General features: G+C 32.0%; 1 protein-coding gene across 1 annotated transcript; it reads right to left on the minus strand.

Annotated features, from left to right (window-relative positions):
* Positions 1–8,652: 8,652 nt before the first annotated feature.
* On the minus strand, positions 8,653–12,881 carry LOC116132445 (troponin T, cardiac muscle isoforms-like). The gene is made up of 2 exons (XM_031418087.1): positions 12,533–12,881; positions 8,653–9,059 (listed from the first exon to the last, which is right to left on the minus strand). The coding sequence occupies exons 1-2, from the start codon at positions 12,879–12,881 to the stop codon at positions 8,653–8,655; spliced, it is 756 nt and encodes a 251-aa protein (XP_031273947.1).
* Between the last annotated feature and the right edge of the window lie 5,884 nt (positions 12,882–18,765).

The raw sequence follows: 18,765 nt of genomic DNA on the forward strand, positions 1-18,765 counted from the left end.
GGTCTAACTTTTATGTAACCTATGTGCCCTTGTATTTTTGTTGAATTTTCTCTTTCCTTTGGGGCGTCCCATGTGACCTCTTTTTATGTGTATTTCTTTTATTTTATGTTTTGTTAATTCATGGGCACCATTTTGTATGGCAATATAAAAGCCAAATTATGCTTTGTAATGGGTAGTTTTTTATGAATGAAAATTAAGCTCTTGAGAGAGTCTTCCTTTATCCTTTATCCAAGCTTTGGCCGAACTTGATGGTGGAACATCCAAACCGGTGGTTTTGTCTTTACATTTGGATCTCTTGGCGGGTGGCTTTGCCTTTAAGCCTTGAGGTTGGCCATGTAAATTATTGTGCTGTTTCATTGTTGTTGATTTTTATGTTTGAACGGTTGTATTGTGTTGCTTGCTGGAGTTTTAGAAGTGATAATTGTTGTTGTTGTTGAGGACACCCGAAGTGTGGTTGTATTGTTGTGTTGTTTGTGAAGGAAGCTAATTCAACTCACTTTTTGTGCAAATAGATCAATTTTATATTAAACAAAATTTTATTTCAATAAATTTCTCTTCAATATTGAATTCTAATTTGGAGTCTTCATCATAGTGTGGAGACACAATGCCATCATTTTGGAATGGAAGGTCAAATACAAACACAAGTAATGGTTTAGTCGACGTAGAAGAAAGCAATGATGCAATTGATGAGGAAGAATTGAACTGCCTCAAGAGCAACTCTGTGAAGGAGAAATTGAAATCCTCGGATGATGTCTTAGTCACGTTAGATGACCTTCTAGTCTTAGTGGAGGAACCTCAACCAAAGATACAAAAGGTTCCTTACATCTTACGTGATACCAACAATTTTAAGAAATACTATGAACCAAGGGTGATTTCAATATGCCCTTACCACCATGAAAATGCAAATCTGAAGGTGATGGAAAGTTCGAAACTTAAATCTAATTCATTAAAGAGCATGGTTTGAGCAAAGATTTTTTATTTGGCGAAATTAAGAGAGAGATCAAATATTTGAGAAAATGCTATGAGGAGGAGAAAATAGAATGCTTCAATGATGAATTGATGATGACCTTGCCTGGATAATTTTTGTGGATGGTTGTACACTACTTCCGTATATGTACTATACTACGCAGCAAAATGCTCATTAGAAGTTCAAGGATTTGAGAATAAAAGTCGATTGCTTAGTATTATTAAGCAAGATTTGTTCTTGCTAGAGAACCAGCTTCCTTATCAAGTCTTTCATATATTAATAAGCTGCTTAAGTAACAATAGTGAGATGATGAGGAAACCAATCGAAAAGTTCATCTTTGATAGCATTAAGGCACCAAGAGAGGAACATCAGCTACGCCAAAAGAAACATCCCACTCATCTTCTCGACTTGTTGCGAACAGCAATGCTCCTATCTGTTGACGAAAACCAAATGTCAGGCTCTATAAGTCAACGGATAATTCAGTGTTTGTTCGAATTCGTAACTGCGCCAGTTGACAAATCTAGAGATTGGATTGAGTGCATGGGCAAGGCAGTTGAGAATTTTCTTTATAAACAAAGACACGGACTCCAAATTTTTCGTAACGTGGAGGAACTTAAATCTGTAGGGATTAGATTCAGGCCTCGTAATAAAGGTTGTTTGACAGACATTACTTTTAGTCTTGGAACATTGAAGCTTCCTCCTATTATAGTGGACGACTCAACAAGATCCAAGTTCTTGAACTTGATAGCCTATTATATAGCTTTTCTTGATGCACTCAATGATTGGTTACAAGATGTTAAACAATTAAGAGATAAGAAAATGCTTGTTAATACGCTTGGTAGTGATGATGAGGTTGCTAAACCATTCAATGAGATTGGGGTGGGCTTGCTTTTCTTGCTGCAATACTAGCACTTGCTTTAACTGCAGTTCAGGCTATTGATATTGTTTTGAGTTATTATAAATGAGGGAACTTGTATAGCATTGCTTATATTTTTCCTTTCATCATGAGATTTGTAATAACTTTATGTTGAATAAAATTCTCCGTGGCATGACTGGCCAGATTGCTGTGGTTTTTATTTATTTCTTTCTTTCTTTATCTTACTAAGGGATTTTGTAAATATCAATCATTAATTTTGTGTAATTCCTTGTATTAGAAGGCTGGAATTACAAAAGCCCTCAAACTTGAAAGGTAAATTTTGAAAAATCCAAGCTTTGTTACGGTCATGATTTCTTTTTTTTTTTTTTTAATTTATTTCATAATTATGTTGTTGTAAATAGTTAAGAACTAGATTTTTTTTTTTTTTTTTTTTACTTATGTTAGATTGGTGAACTATAACTTCAATTATTATTGGGTTGGGATTTGAAGAAGCAATTTTGTAACTATCAGTTTGATTAGCTATCAAGTAAGGTTAATTTCAATTTGAAGTTGACATATTTTAACAAAAACAGTGAATAATGTATGCTTTGTGGTGATTTTTGATGTTGTAGTCTAAATTTGTTAGTGCATGTGTATATTTTTATTATTTTATGTTTGGGTTTGTTTAATTTTATTTGAGTTATGATGGTCTATATTGATTGTTGATGCAAACAACACTTTAAAGATTCCTTTATTTTCTTCGTTTAAATAAAAAATTGTCCGATAGGAACGGTTAGCTTATTTGAAAAAGATTGTAAGTGAAGTAGTCTTCTTTGACCCCCCACAATTATGTATGTATTTAATTCCGCCAATTTATACAAAGAAACTTATATGTTAGATGGGTCTACGAAAACTACAACTCCAGTCTTGTCCTGTTTTCCAAATAAAGTTTTAGGTAAAATGCACATAACACATACTTTATGGCTCACATATTCCATCAAAGTTTTCTCCTATAACATATTACTTACTGTGGTTTTCTTGGAAGAAATTATGTGCAAGAAAAATGGTAATAACGAACGGAATCTTTAACAAACAAAACACAAAAGATTCCTTTATTTTCTTCATTTAAATATAAAACTGGCCAATGAAAACGGCAAGCTTATTAGACAATGATTATGAGTGAGACAATCTTCTTTGACTCCCCGCAATGTTGATTATATTTAATTTCATCAATTTACACAAAGAAATTTATATGTTAGATTTTTGGGTTTACGAAAACTACAACCTTCAACTCGGGTCTTGTCTTGTTTTCCAAATTAAATTTTAGGTAAAATGCACATAACACATAGTTTATGGCTCACATATTCCATCATTTTTCTCCTATAATATATTACTCACTGTGGTTTACTTGGAAGAAGTTATGCGCAATAAAAATAGTAATGAACGGAATCCTTAACTAACAAAACTTTAAAAATTCATTTATTTTCATCATTTAAATAAAAAACTACCCGATGGAAACGGCAAGCTTATTAGACAAAGTTTGTGAGTGAGGCAGTCTTCTTTGACTCCCCGCAATGTTGTTTGTATTTAATTATGTCAATTTGTATAAAGAAATTTATGTGTTAGAATTTTGGGTCTACAAAAACTACAACCTACAACTCAGGTCTTGTCCTGTTTTCCAAATAAAATTTTAGGTAAAATGCACATAACACATCATTTATGGCTCACATATTCCATCAAAGTTTTCCCCTATAACATAGCATAAAAGATTCCTTTATTTTCGTCATTTAAGTAAAAAACTGCCCGATGGAAACAACAAGCTTATTAGACAAAGATTGTGAGAGAGGCAGTCTTGTTTGACTTCGTACAATGATGTTTGTATTTAATTCCATCAATCTATACAAAGAAACATATATGTTAGAAGAGTAATGCTATGTGCACTAACCAATTTATACTAATCCAAATACTAACATTGAAAATTTGAAATTTTTTTTAAGAAATTTCAAATTTTCAATATTAATACTTGGATTAATACAAAATGATTAGTGTACATAGTATTATTGGTAGTAGAATTTTGGGTCTACAAAAACTACAACCTAGGGTTTAGGTCTTGTCCTATTTTCCAAATAAAATTTTAGGTAAAATGCACATAACACATAATTTATGGCTCACATATTCCATTAAAGTTTTCTTAAATAACATATTACTCACTGTGGTTTACTTGGAAGAAATTATGCGTAAGACATAAAAGATTCATTTATCTTCTTCATTTAAATAAAAATCTGCTTGATGGAAACGGCAAGTATATTTGACAAGGATTGTGAGTGAAGCAGTTTTCTTTGACACCTCGCAATTCTGTTTGCATTTAGTTCTGTCAATTTATACAAAGAAATTTGTGTTAGAATTTTGAGTCTACAAAAACTACTAACTACAACTCGGGTCTTGTCCTATTTTCAAAAAATTAAAAAAAAAAAAAAAAAAAAGGTAAAATGCATAGAAGACATAATTTATGGCTCACAAATTCCATCAAAGTTTTCTCCTATAACGTATTACTCATTGTGGCACTTGGAAGAAATTATGCACAAGAAAAACGGTAAACAAACGGAATCTTTAACTAATAAAACGTAAAAAATTCCTTTAGTTTCTTAATTTAAATAAACTGCCTGATGGAAACGGCAATCTGTTTAGACAAACATTGTGAGTGAGGCAGCCTTCTATGACTCCCCACAATGTTGTTTGTATTTAATTTCGCCAATTTATGTATTAGACTTTCGGGTCTACAAAAACTACAACTTATAACTTGGGTCTTGTCCTGTTTTCCCAAAAAAAATAAAAAATAAAAAGGTAAAATGCACATAACACATTATTTATGGCTCACATATTCCATCAAAGTTTTCTGCATTACTCACCATGGTTTTACTTGGAAGAAATTATGCGCAAGAAAAATGGCAACGAACGGAATCTTTACCTAACAACACATAAAAGAAATAAAGAACTTCCGATGAAAACTGCAAGCTTATTTGACAAAGATTGTGAGTGAGATCATCTTCTATGACTCCTTGCAATGTTGTTTGTATTTAATTCTGTCAATTTATACAAAGAAAATTATGTGTTAGAGTTTTGGGTCTACGAAAACTGCAACCTACGACTCCAGTCTTGTTCTTTTTTTCCAAATAAAATTTTATGTAAAATGCAGATAACACATAATTTATTGCTCAAACAAATAACATTTTATTCATAAAATTAATTAAACGTAATTATGGTTAATTAGATGTAAGAAAAAATAATTATACTTCTAATTTTTTATTAGATCAGGTCAAAATATAATAATACTATACATACAAACAAATCTTATAAAGATTTTCATATAAAGTGATGTGACAAAAATAGATGGAGGAGTGAAACAAAAAGTCAAACTCATTATATTCACTCTTCTATTCATTTTTTACCGTATCATTTTATATAAAAAATTTTATAAGATATATTTGTAAATATAACATTACTTCAAAATTACTCTAAATAATTGGCGAAAAATTCAACTTAAATTTCTTTTTTTAGAAATAGTCCAGGGGAAAAGTTTATCGTACATTGAGTATATCACCTTATGTCATCAATCACGTTTAATTCAATGATTGATAATTTTTGGAAAAAAATATCAGCATGAGTTTTTATTCACTTTGTAATTGTCCAATGGGTTGGTAGTCTGTCATAGAATTGGTGGGGGCATCAAATTATATTTGTCATGTTTTTATTCCAATATATATACGTGTTTGAAGGTGTACGTGTTAGGAAATTTTTCCAACCCACCCTACTTTCGTTTCCATGACATGTCAAAACACCGTGGGATTTCGCATCCTAACATTTAGTCTGTCTTCTCCCGTATAAGTAAGTCGTCTGTCTCGGATATTAAACTATCAAACAGTTAAAGCATTGAGAAAGTTGCGAAGCCCGAAGCGTGGATTGAGAATACAAGAATCTGCATCAAGCAAGAGATGTGGGAAGAGGCACCGAGCCACCATTGGCATTGAGGCCTCCGCAATTTGGAAGATCTGTAAGACACTTTACTGTCACCTTAATTGCAGCCGTAACTAGTTTATTGCTGAAAGTCTCTTTTTCATTTGGTTTGAAGTTTGGTTTTATACATTGGCATTCTCAATTAATTAATCTTTTATTTGTTAGAAATATTCTTTATATGGATACATTTGCTAATACGATAATGCCACTATGATTGGGAAGTGCAAGCACCACACCACAACTCCCCCTATATAAAAACAAACTGGTATACGGTATACATCTCCTCTATCTTTAGTTGAGAACAGTGGAATAGTTGAGTATTGAGATAAGCAGTTAATACAGTTTAGCATTTGTAATTTAGGAAATTCTCCTTGTAGAAAACAATCGCAAACACCTGGAATTTAAGGGTATTATCAATTTGGGGAAAGTTCTTTTCGTAAATTTATTATAAGTAAGCAAGTTTCAAAATAATGTATGATTGTAAAGTGATGCGGGAAAAGATAAATATAAATGTGAAGTTAAAAGGTCAACTCATTAATTGAGAATAAATTATTTGTTAATTAAATGAAAATGCCACATCATTTCCAAATATATTAAAAAAAATTTAATGTAACTATTAAAATTAATTAAAATGCATAAATTCCCTTAGAAATAAATTTAAATTAATTAAATAAAAAAATTTGGTAATGTATTGAATTAGGTTTATTAGAATAAATCTCCAAAGATATTGTTGTGTGTGATTTTTTCACCAAGCTCAGGGAGTTACGAGGTAGTAGCTCGACCCAGAATCAATCCGACTCTACTAGTTGTCCGACCCAACATAAGCTTATCGAGATATAACTCAACCCAACACAAGCTAATCGCGAACAATCTGAATAATCATTCAATTAATTCCTAGATAACTTCAGATCCTAGATATTACGAGAATGATCAAATTGACAATAATCATTGTGCAATTACAGCGCCCAATTATGAGAATATCGGAGTTATATTTCAATCTAATTGTAATCCCTTTAATTTCGTTCTTACTTCTTGTACAAACTTCGTATATAAACCCCGTCAAATGATGAAAAAGTGGTTAGGAAATTCTAATAGAACTTAGTCTGTAAGCTCTCACAACAAATACAAAAAACAGTGGACGTAGGCTTAAAAGTTTATCTCGCTGAACTACTTTAAAAATCTATGTGTAATCTTCTTCTTTACATTCATTATTCGTTCATTGCTGATTATCTGTAATCACGCACACACCAGTTCCGATCCCACTAGGGTCGATTGAATCACTTTAGTTGGTGCAGATTTTTGTATTAACAGATATTATCATTTTTTTTATGTTTATAATTCTCAATTATTGTATATTTATTTTCATGTTTTATAATGTATTTTAAACTTAATTTTTCTATAAATCTTTTGAATTTTTTTTTTTTCGCATTTCAGATGATATGTCATTTTATTCGGCATTGTTATATTATTCATCAAATCACCACTTCATTACATTGAACACCAAATAGGATTATACATCATTTGAGCTAAAAAATTTGAGACCATCTTTGGGATGTTTTGTATTAATGGTTAATTGGTGTTATTATAAACTTCAGAGTTTCAAGGGAGGTTTTTAATGATTGTGAAGAATTGTTGATTGTTTCTGAAAAGTTTGGGTGTGCTTAAATAAAATAGTCTCTAAGTTGATATATCAAATTAATCCATTATCAAATATTGAAAATATAAAATTTAATTTCTTACATTGATTCATTGAATTTTGTAAAAACGAAAAAGGGAATCAAAAGACCCCTAGAAGTAGAAATTCCTTTTGATATCTAGTAGGTGTTAGGAAATTTGGATCCCATGCATATGATATTTAACTTTTATTTAAATTGAATTTAAATGTTTGTAATCAATATTTAAAATAAATGAACGCAGACACCTAACTGTAATGGACAAAGTGACAACCTGCACCAATTCCAGTGGAACAAGCGGCGGTAGAGAAGCAATTACTGAGTATGTCCAGTCTCACATAATTGAAATCTATGAGAAATACCCTATTTCCGCTCCTCCTGCGTCATCATCTCATCAACCCTCATCTGTAAGACTTTTCAAATACTGTTGGAATGTATAGAATATGTTTGTACAAGGATAGACTTTTCAAAGGCGTTTGTTAGGGGGTTTTTAGGATCCTATGATCAACCAAGCAAAAATGTTACGGACATCGGAATTTTTACACCGAAATATTGTACCAGCCTACGTGTCCCTCAATTCACATCAGTAAACTAGACACATTTCACATTATTTTTAATTTTTTCTAATGAACGGTCGTTCATCAAATATAGACGGTCGTTCACTTACATAGACTCCCGTCCATATTATATAGACGGGGGTCCATTTACTACGGACGGGCGTCCCTATTTAAAGGATGCCCGTCCATGAATAAAAAATTCTTAGAAAAATTAGGGACGGTCGTTCATAGGTTATGGACGGCTGTCCCTAAATATTAAAGGGGCATTTATATTTTAATGGACGCCCATCCATTAACAATTCTTTGTAAAACATTAAAAAAATTTAGAGACGGTCGTTCATCAATTATCGACGACCGTCCCTTCATTTTGGACGAACGTCCTCAAATGAGGGACGCCCGTCCATTATGTTTGGACGAGTGTCCGTAAAGAGTGGACGCCCGTCCCTTATTCTGGTTTAAAAAACAAAATAAAAAATTTGGGTTTTGTCTTGTTCAAATGGGTTTTGTCTTGTTGTTGCAATAGGTGGAACATTAAATGGAAAAATGGGTTTTGTCTTCTAAATCTATCAGTACTTTCTAAATCTATCAGATTCTTCTCGTCATCAATCTCAAGTTTTTACGAGCTCTTCTCCTCGCAATAAGATTCTCTAGACGTTGTTTCCTTTCAAGCTCTGAAGTCCCCAAATCCATGAGATTCTTCTGATCAACCTCCGTCCATTTAATTGCAGATTTACTTTCATCCTCATTTTCCTCCTTTGCCGCTTCTTCTTCTTCCTCCTCCTCACTATCATCCTCACCTTCTCCTTCTCCGTCATTATCACTTTCCTTAGACTCAACGCTTTCAATATCACTCTTATGGGACATCCGCGAACCAGCATCTGATTCATCATTAGATATATGGACAGGTAGAGGAGCTTCCAAGTCTAGAAGCGGGTGGAGCTCATCAAGCATTGGGAAAATGTCAGCCATCGAAGCATCTGGTGAGGAACTTTCTGCAGTATCAAAAAACACACAAAACCCACAAGGAATGGATGATTACAAACTGATCTATAGCAACTTCTTATTGAAAAAGCCATAACTTTCCTGATTTGAACNATGTGTCAAATATTACGAAGTTTTATGCATTTTAATCTTTATGATTTAGAAGCATAGTTTAATATTATTGTGTAAAATTATTTGTAAGAGTTCAATCATAATAGTTTAATTAAAAGAACAACAAAAATGGGAGAAATTTGAAAAAAATAATTAATTTTTTAAATTTTTTGGGCCAACCCGCTATTGCAAAAAAAAAAAAAAGCAACCCGCCGGGTTGGCAGGTTGCCGTATAGCAATCCGGCCCGTCTGGAGGTTGCTGACGGGTTGAACTCTTTTTATTACGGATCGGATTAGAGTTGACCCGCCTAGCCCGACCCATTTGTTCCGGCTCTATAATGAACAACCTGCACCAATTCCAGTAGAACAAGTGGCGGCAGAGAAGCAATTACTGAGGATGTCCCATCTCACGTAATTGAAATCTATGAGAAAGACCCCATTTCCGCTCCTCCTGCGTCAGCATCTCATCAACCCTTACCAAAGACTTTTGGAATGTATTGAATATGTCTGTACAAGGATAGACTTTTCAAAGGTATTTGTTGGGGGTTTTAGGATCCTATGATTAACCAAGAGTGTTTGTACTTCTTTAATATAATGAACTCTTTTTCTCGTATTGTGTTTTGTTCACCTTGTAGTCTCTTGTCTAAAATTCATTAAAAGCCTTTAATTTATGCTCACCTTGGGCTACGTCATGTGGTACTCATGCAGTTATGCTCCTTGCATGCCTTGTGATTTCGCCAAGGTGACATCCATGCAGCACCTTAGCTTGTCATCTCCAATTTAATCATTTAATGCCTGGTTTAAAGTGACATTGGGCACTCACTCTTCCCCGTGGTGGCCAACCCATGATTTCGGCCTATGCGTGCGAGGTCACCTTTTAGGGTCCAATGTGACTATGTCATTGGACCTTTTCTAGGCCTTTTTGGACTTCTTATATGGCTCCGAGTTGGACTATTACCCTTTGGGCCTATATTAACCACATTTTCGGCATCCCTCCATGCCTTGTCCAAATTTCCATATGGGCCTATCGGGCCCGTTTGTGGTTCTCCATAGTAATCCCCACCCACATTGTATAATTATGAACATTTTCAAAAATTTAATTTTAAATTTATCGTAAGTACCATTTAACTTATTATAATTAATATAAAATTAAAAAATATTTGCGTATAGAAAATGAAAATACTAATACTGTTTCAATTTTAACATATTTTATAGGGTTTTCTCTTGAGGTTTAATCTAATAATAAAATTCCCCTTTAAATTTAAGAAATAACATAAATACCTCTACCTTTAGTATATCATTAGAATTTAAAACATGATAAATTAATAAATATTTATTATATTGCCCCTCTACTATTTATTTTAATACAAAAAACTTAACCATAGGAAAATCTTTGTTAATACTATAACCAAGAAGTGAATTTTGTTATTTAATTATATCTTAAAGGGGTTATTATTATAAAACCTATTTTATATAAAATAAAATAAAAATACTATATTCCTGACGACATTACATATTATGAGAGGTTGTAATCGGNTAATTTCGTTCTTACTTCTTGTACAAACTTCGTATATAAACCCCGTCAAATGATGAAAAAGTGGTTAGGAAATTCTAATAGAACTTAGTCTGTAAGCTCTCACAACAAATACAAAAAACAGTGGACGTAGGCTTAAAAGTTTATCTCGCTGAACTACTTTAAAAATCTATGTGTAATCTTCTTCTTTACATTCATTATTCGTTCATTGCTGATTATCTGTAATCACGCACACACCAGTTCCGATCCCACTAGGGTCGATTGAATCACTTTAGTTGGTGCAGATTTTTGTATTAACAGATATTATCATTTTTTTTATGTTTATAATTCTCAATTATTGTATATTTATTTTCATGTTTTATAATGTATTTTAAACTTAATTTTTCTATAAATCTTTTGAATTTTTTTTTTTTCGCATTTCAGATGACATGTCATTTTATTCGGCATTGTTATATTATTCATCAAATCACCACTTCATTACATTGAACACCAAATAGGATTATACATCATTTGAGCTAAAAAATTTGAGACCACCTTCGGGATGTTTTGTATTAATGGTTAATTGGTGTTATTATAAACTTCAGAGTTTCAAGGGAGGTTTTTAATGATTGTGAAGAATTGTTGATTGTTTCTGAAAAGTTTGGGTGTGCTTAAATAAAATAGTCTCTAAGTTGATATATCAAATTAATCCATTATCAAATATTGAAAATATAAAATTTAATTTCTTACATTGATTCATTGAATTTTGTAAAAACGAAAAAGGGAATCAAAAGACCCCTAGAAGTAGAAATTCCTTTTGATATCTAGTAGGTGTTAGGAAATTTGGATCCCATGCATATGATATTTAACTTTTATTTAAATTGAATTTAAATGTTTGTAATCAATATTTAAAATAAATGAACGCAGACACCTAACTGTAATGGACAAAGTGACAACCTGCACCAATTCCAGTGGAACAAGCGGCGGTAGAGAAGCAATTACTGAGTATGTCCAGTCTCACATAATTGAAATCTATGAGAAATACCCTATTTCCGCTCCTCCTGCGTCATCATCTCATCAACCCTCATCTGTAAGACTTTTCAAATACTGTTGGAATGTATAGAATATGTTTGTACAAGGATAGACTTTTCAAAGGCGTTTGTTAGGGGGTTTTTAGGATCCTATGATCAACCAAGCAAAAATGTTACGGACATCGGAATTTTTACACCGAAATATTGTACCAGCCTACGTGTCCCTCAATTCACATCAGTAAACTAGACACATTTCACATTATTTTTAATTTTTTCTAATGAACGGTCGTTCATCAAATATAGACGGTCGTTCACTTACATAGACTCCCGTCCATATTATATAGACGGGGGTCCATTTACTACGGACGGGCGTCCCTATTTAAAGGATGCCCGTCCATGAATAAAAAATTCTTAGAAAAATTAGGGACGGTCGTTCATAGGTTATGGACGGCTGTCCCTAAATATTAAAGGGGCATTTATATTTTAATGGACGCCCATCCATTAACAATTCTTTGTAAAACATTAAAAAAATTTAGAGACGGTCGTTCATCAATTATCGACGACCGTCCCTTCATTTTGGACGAACGTCCTCAAATGAGGGACGCCCGTCCATTATGTTTGGACGAGTGTCCGTAAAGAGTGGACGCCCGTCCCTTATTCTGGTTTAAAAAACAAAATAAAAAATTTGGGTTTTGTCTTGTTCAAATGGGTTTTGTCTTGTTGTTGCAATAGGTGGAACATTAAATGGAAAAATGGGTTTTGTCTTCTAAATCTATCAGTACTTTCTAAATCTATCAGATTCTTCTCGTCATCAATCTCAAGTTTTTACGAGCTCTTCTCCTCGCAATAAGATTCTCTAGACGTTGTTTCCTTTCAAGCTCTGAAGTCCCCAAATCCATGAGATTCTTCTGATCAACCTCCGTCCATTTAATTGCAGATTTACTTTCATCCTCATTTTCCTCCTTTGCCGCTTCTTCTTCTTCCTCCTCCTCACTATCATCCTCACCTTCTCCTTCTCCGTCATTATCACTTTCCTTAGACTCAACGCTTTCAATATCACTCTTATGGGACATCCGCGAACCAGCATCTGATTCATCATTAGATATATGGACAGGTAGAGGAGCTTCCAAGTCTAGAAGCGGGTGGAGCTCATCAAGCATTGGGAAAATGTCAGCCATCGAAGCATCTGGTGAGGAACTTTCTGCAGTATCAAAAAACACACAAAACCCACAAGGAATGGATGATTACAAACTGATCTATAGCAACTTCTTATTGAAAAAGCCATAACTTTCCTGATTTGAACTCCAATTTCCATTACATCAACTCCCATTTCACTCTCCGATAATCTTTACAACAAGGAAATTTTTTAAAAAGAACATTATGGACGGTCGTCCATTCCTTACGGACGCTCATCCACAAGTTAGGTACGCCCGTCCATAAGGAATGGACGGGCGTCTAAAGTTTTTTTTTTAATTTTTATATTTAGATAATGCCCGTCCCAAATTAAGGGACGGTCGTCCATAACTGATGAACGGGCATCCCTAACATATAGAGGGGCATCCTTTAAATAGGGACGTTCGTCCGTAGTAAATAGACCCCATCTATATAATATGGACGGGAGTCCATATAAGTGAACGGTCGTCCATATTTGATGGACGGTCGTTCACTAGAAAAATATTTAATAACGCGTCTGAATGTTGGTGCGAGTCAGAGGATACATAGGCCAATACACATTTTCAGTATAAAAATACCGGTGTCCGTAACTTTATTGATCAACCAAGAATGTTTGTACTTCTTTAATATAATGAACTCTTTTTCTTGTATTGTGTTTTGTTCACCTTGTAGTCTCTTGTCTAAAATTCATTAAAAGCCTTTAATTCATGCTCACCTTGGGCTGCGTCATGTGGTACTCATGCAGTTATGCTCCCTGCATGCCGCTTTTAGCTTGTCATCCCCAAGTTAATCATTTAATGCCTTGTTTAAAGTCTAAGAAAGGTTTAGTGTACCTTTATCCTTAACATACCACATGCAATGACATTGGGCAGTCACTCTTCAGTCTTCCCCATGGCGGCCAACCCATGATTTCGGCCTATGCTTGCGAGGTCACCTTTTAGGGTCTATGTGACTATGTCATTGGACCTTTTCTAGGCCTTTTTTGGACTTCTTTTATGGCTCCGAGTTGGATTTATCACCCTTTTGGGCCTATATTAACCACATTTTCGGCCTCCCTCCATGCCTTGTCCAAATTTCCATATGGGCTGATCGGGCCCGTTTGTGGTTCTCCATAGTAATCCCCACCCACATTGTGTAATTATGAACATTTTCAAACTCAAATTTATAAATTTAATTTTAAATTTATCGTAAGTACCATTTAACTTATTATAATTAATATAAAATTTTAAAATATTTGCTTATAGAAAATGAAAATACTAATACTGTTTCAATTTTAACATATTTTATAGGGTTTTCTCTTGAGGTTTAATCTAATAATAAAATTCCCCTTTAAATTTAAGAAATAACATAAATACCTCTACCTAGTATATCATTAGAATTTAAAACATGATAAATTAATAAATATTTATTATATTGCCCATCTACTATTTATTTTAATACAAAAAACTTAACCATAGGAAAATCTTTGTTAATACTATAACCAAGAAGTGAATTTTGTTATTTAATTATATCTTAAAGGGGTTATTATTATAAAACCTATTTTATATAAAATAAAATAAAAATACTATATTCCTGACGACATTACATATTATGAGAGGTTGTAATCGGTACCGAATTTGTTAGCTCTAAAAAAAATGTCGTTTAAGTAATTATTGACATATAAATAAATCATTTATTGTTATTATTTTAGTTGTGTTAAGACAAATTAATTGGTGGTTGTGGAATTAAATGAAATACACATAAAATACTATATTCATTTAAACATCAATTTATGTTCTTAATTTTTTGTGCCCTTCTTATTTAACTTCTTCCTGACTTCTCATTTAATGCTCACCGACCCAGAGTAATTACTTAAAACTAGTAAAAGTTGTATGTGTCATGAGATATATCCTTAAAAACTAGCAAAAGCTCTAATTAAAAGGGGATCTAAATTTTGTGTGAACTACCCTAAACTCGCTCGATATAAAATTAACCTAACTTCTATGCCATTATTAAGTCATTTGATGTTTTAACCATATCATCTTCTTTGTATCTTAGATTTAAAAAAATCTTGTGAAAAGTTGTAACAAAATTTTGTATCTTTGCAATCTTAATTCCTTCTTTTTTAGATAGAAATAGGCATCCAAATTAATTCTTGGAAATAAATAAAAGATTTATTTGTATGAAAAGATTTTGTGCAACAAAGACTATCCCAATCACTTGAAATAAGACATTATTGTGTGAAAGGACTTTAAGAACCTTTGAGAAAATGAGATTATCATTCGTTAATTAGTTGAACGTTTCTTACAAATTAATGAGGTTCAATTTAATGGAGAAAGAGATTTTCTTTTCATATGTAAAATAATTTACAAATTAAACAATTTGAGAAGATATTTTGTTTTCATTTAATTAGCAGCTAACTTCCTCCAAGATGATGAAAGATTTTGCCAATCTATCTATTAATTATTTGGAAATTTTATCTCCTTAAAAGACTCACAAGACTTTTAAGTCACATAAGTGCACCTTCCAAGAAATGAGATATACATGAATGAAAGTGTATATTAATAATAGAGCAAGAGACATGGGTCCCTCCTTTCAAATCAAAAGTCAAAAAAGTATGATTGAGATTGAATTATTGAATCATTTTTTTTTGTACACGAAGAAACTTCAAGGAAATTTGGCATATTCCTTCTCCTTGAAAAAATTACTCGTAATTTGCACCAAACTTTCGTGAAAGGTTCATTGAAATGTCACTGTCTTGGTTATATAATTTTAAAATTCTGTGCACTGTTTACATAAAAAGTAAGGGTTTGTAATGAGTGGTTGCAACATTTGAAATGTCAGTGATGAGTTTATTTCTTTTTAGTCCCGTGGTGTGATTGTAGTAATTTAAGGACAATCGTTTCAAGTACTGTTTGGTCCTTATTGTTTCAAAATACTTGTGTTAGTTATTTGACTCAATAAAAGGTTAATTGACTATTAAATTTACGTTAAAATAACAAAACTACCCTCCTTTAAAGTTATTAAACATTTATATAAAAATGCATTTTTTTAAAACGTAAAATAAAATTATATAAACACTCACGTACACACACGCTAAAAACAAAAATTACACGTTATACATTTAAAAATCAAAATTATATAAATGTAATGAATTTGTAGTCTATAATGTGTTTATTTAATTTGAAATTGTAGTGTATAATGTGCAATGTGTTTATTTAATTTAGTGTTGTTTGTGTAAATAATTTCTCATTTTCTTCTAAAAGGGATAATTTTGTCATTTCATCATAAATTTAACAATTAACTAACCTTTTATTAGGTTAAAGGACAAAAATTGTTGTATGTTGAAACGAGAAGGACCGAACCAATATTTGAAATGACATGTCGTCAAACATGAAAATCTTTTAATGGTTCATTAGCCTAGCCTACTTGATTTGAAATTGGAGGTTTAATTAATAATTTTCTTCCAACAAAAATTATTAAGGTTGTTAAATTCTTTTGATTAGCCATAATACTATAAAATTACAATTCTATCCCACTCAATTAAGGAATAGGGGCTAGTTAGAGAACTGGTGGGGTGAGAATAGAATCACCTTTTTATATATACATATTTAGGCTATAGCTAATTTGAAGTACCTATTTTTATGTTAATATTTTGTGTTTCCATGTTTTTTTATTTTAGATACCTTTTGTTTTGTAAATTGTTAGAGATTCGCAACTGTCATTTTCTACTACCTACTCTTTCAAAACTTAATAAAAGATGGCCGGTGTGATTGTTTTAGTATTTATAATAGTATTTTTAAAATAATAAGAGTTAGGTGGGACTACTCTTTCAAAACTTAATAAAAGATGGCCGGTGTGATTGTTTTAGTATTTATAGTAGTATTTTTGAAATAATAAAAGTTAGGTGGGAATAACGAGATAGGATTTAAAAATTAATAAAAATACCCTTAGGTTTGTTAATTTACTAAACGTTCATGTAATAAAAATATTAAAAATTGCAAAACACCCCCATCCTCCCATTAAATATTGGTAATTGGCCACCACCGTCGGAGAGTAATTGGAGTCGCCATATCGGTGCATGACCGACTGGATATGGTCAGTTGTGTGCCAAGATGGCCTTTTTTAGTCAGATCTACGGCTAGATCTTTCTATTGACGACCAGATCTGGTCGCTTTTAGTCAACGACGACAGCCAAAGATATGACCTTCGTATCTTGGCCGTCGTTGTCGGCTAACTACGGCCAAATATCTAGCTGTATCTGGGTTTTTTTGTCAGATTCACGGTAAATCTGGTCGAAAAAGGCTATATCGATATACTAGCAATAGGAGATTTAAAAAATAATTGAATAAAATATAATAGTATTTAAAAAATAATAGTTTTTGTCAATTTTTAAACTTTTTTTGGGAGTGTTTAGTTAAATTAACAAACATAGGAGATTTAAAAAATAATTGAATAAAATATAATAGTATTTTCAACGTAGAGAAACAAACGTATATTTTGAAAATAGTAGAAATAAGATAGTGAAAAATATTGGAACAAAGGGACTCGACATGTAGCTCATTGTTTACAAACTTTGTGAAGATTTGAAAGCAAGGTAATGCCGCAACCAACAATAAGAAGATAAATTCATTGTTTGTGGTCTCATATATATTGACTAAATTTACAATTACAGTGGCAAATTGGCAATCCTTAAGCGGGAAGCCAAGAGCTCTAAGTGTAAAAAGGATAGTGTCACGTGTTTGAGTGATGCCTAAAATAAGATAGTTTTATTAATTTTTATTCTGAAGTTGAATTTGGGGAATTATGAATGGAATTGATATATATATATATATATATATATATATATATATATATATATAGGCAGAACGATTATACCTACCCGTGAAATGTATTGATACCCAAAAGATTTCAAAATGATAAACAAACACTTTTAGGTAATAAAAAGATCAGATACCTTTTAAAAAATATTATTTTATTTTTTTAATTATTGTTAGATCCCCTAAATTTTAATTCTATCAAATAAATAATTTAATTCATCAATAAATGTATTTATGTCGGAATGAAATTACTGTTTTATTATATATTATATATATATATATATAGATTATAAATGCATTTCTGTTAAACAGCTGCATAGCATATGAAGCTTTTCAAGCAACAGAAAAAGATAAAGCATTGGTGGTTTTCATTCTTGCAATTATTGTACTAGCTCTCATCCAGAACCACAAGTAAAGGCAGCCCAGCTCTAATTTTGAAATAACTTTTATGGCCACTTTAACTTTGGTCGCACGCATCAATTGGCTCCTACCCCACACTGAAAGTGAAAGATGATGATATATATCTGAAAGAGCATCTTAAACAGTTTCCTCTCATCAATTACTGACCGTGTGGGACAAGACTACCACGTCAATGTATTATTAAAAAATTTAGCAAAGGCTCCTTTTTCTCTTTTTGATCGTGGAATTAGCACTTTTTTTGCACAATCTTCATAATAGTCTCATTGCTTTCGGTGATTTGTCTTTCAATGTTTTGCCCTTTCAGCCGACTAAGATCAGATTAGCTAATTTGTCTTATAATTGTATAGTATTGCCAATTGAATAACATTGAATAGCAGTGGCTACACTTACAAAAGATTTTATAAAATATGATTAGGTGAATTAATAAAAAAATCATTCTCTATCTTTTAATATGTATTTATTAAATTAATTTTTGTATTAATTTATTTAATCATATTTTAACATATCATTTTGTATAGAATCTTTAAGTATAGTATTACTCTAATATTTGTTTACAGAATATTTTATATTTTATAGAGGAATGTATCGATTCATAAATTAATTTTTTCACTTGGTCACCACGAGATTTGAACTTAACACTTTAGACCCTATAAATATAAATGTAACTTCC

This window comes from Pistacia vera, unplaced genomic scaffold (assembly GCF_008641045.1).
Source record: "Pistacia vera cultivar Batoury unplaced genomic scaffold, PisVer_v2 Contig253, whole genome shotgun sequence".
NCBI lineage: Eukaryota > Viridiplantae > Streptophyta > Magnoliopsida > Sapindales > Anacardiaceae > Pistacia > Pistacia vera.

Excerpts from the sequence above, each read along its gene's own strand:
- LOC116132445 (XM_031418087.1), bottom strand. The coding sequence starts at position 12,881 with ATGGCTGACATTTTCCCAATGCTTGATGAGCTCCACCCGCTTCTAGAC. Across the intron at positions 9,060-12,532 it reads TATTGCGAGGAGAAGAGCTC|AAAGTTCCTCACCAGATGCT; the intron begins GTAAAAACTTGA and ends TTGATACTGCAG.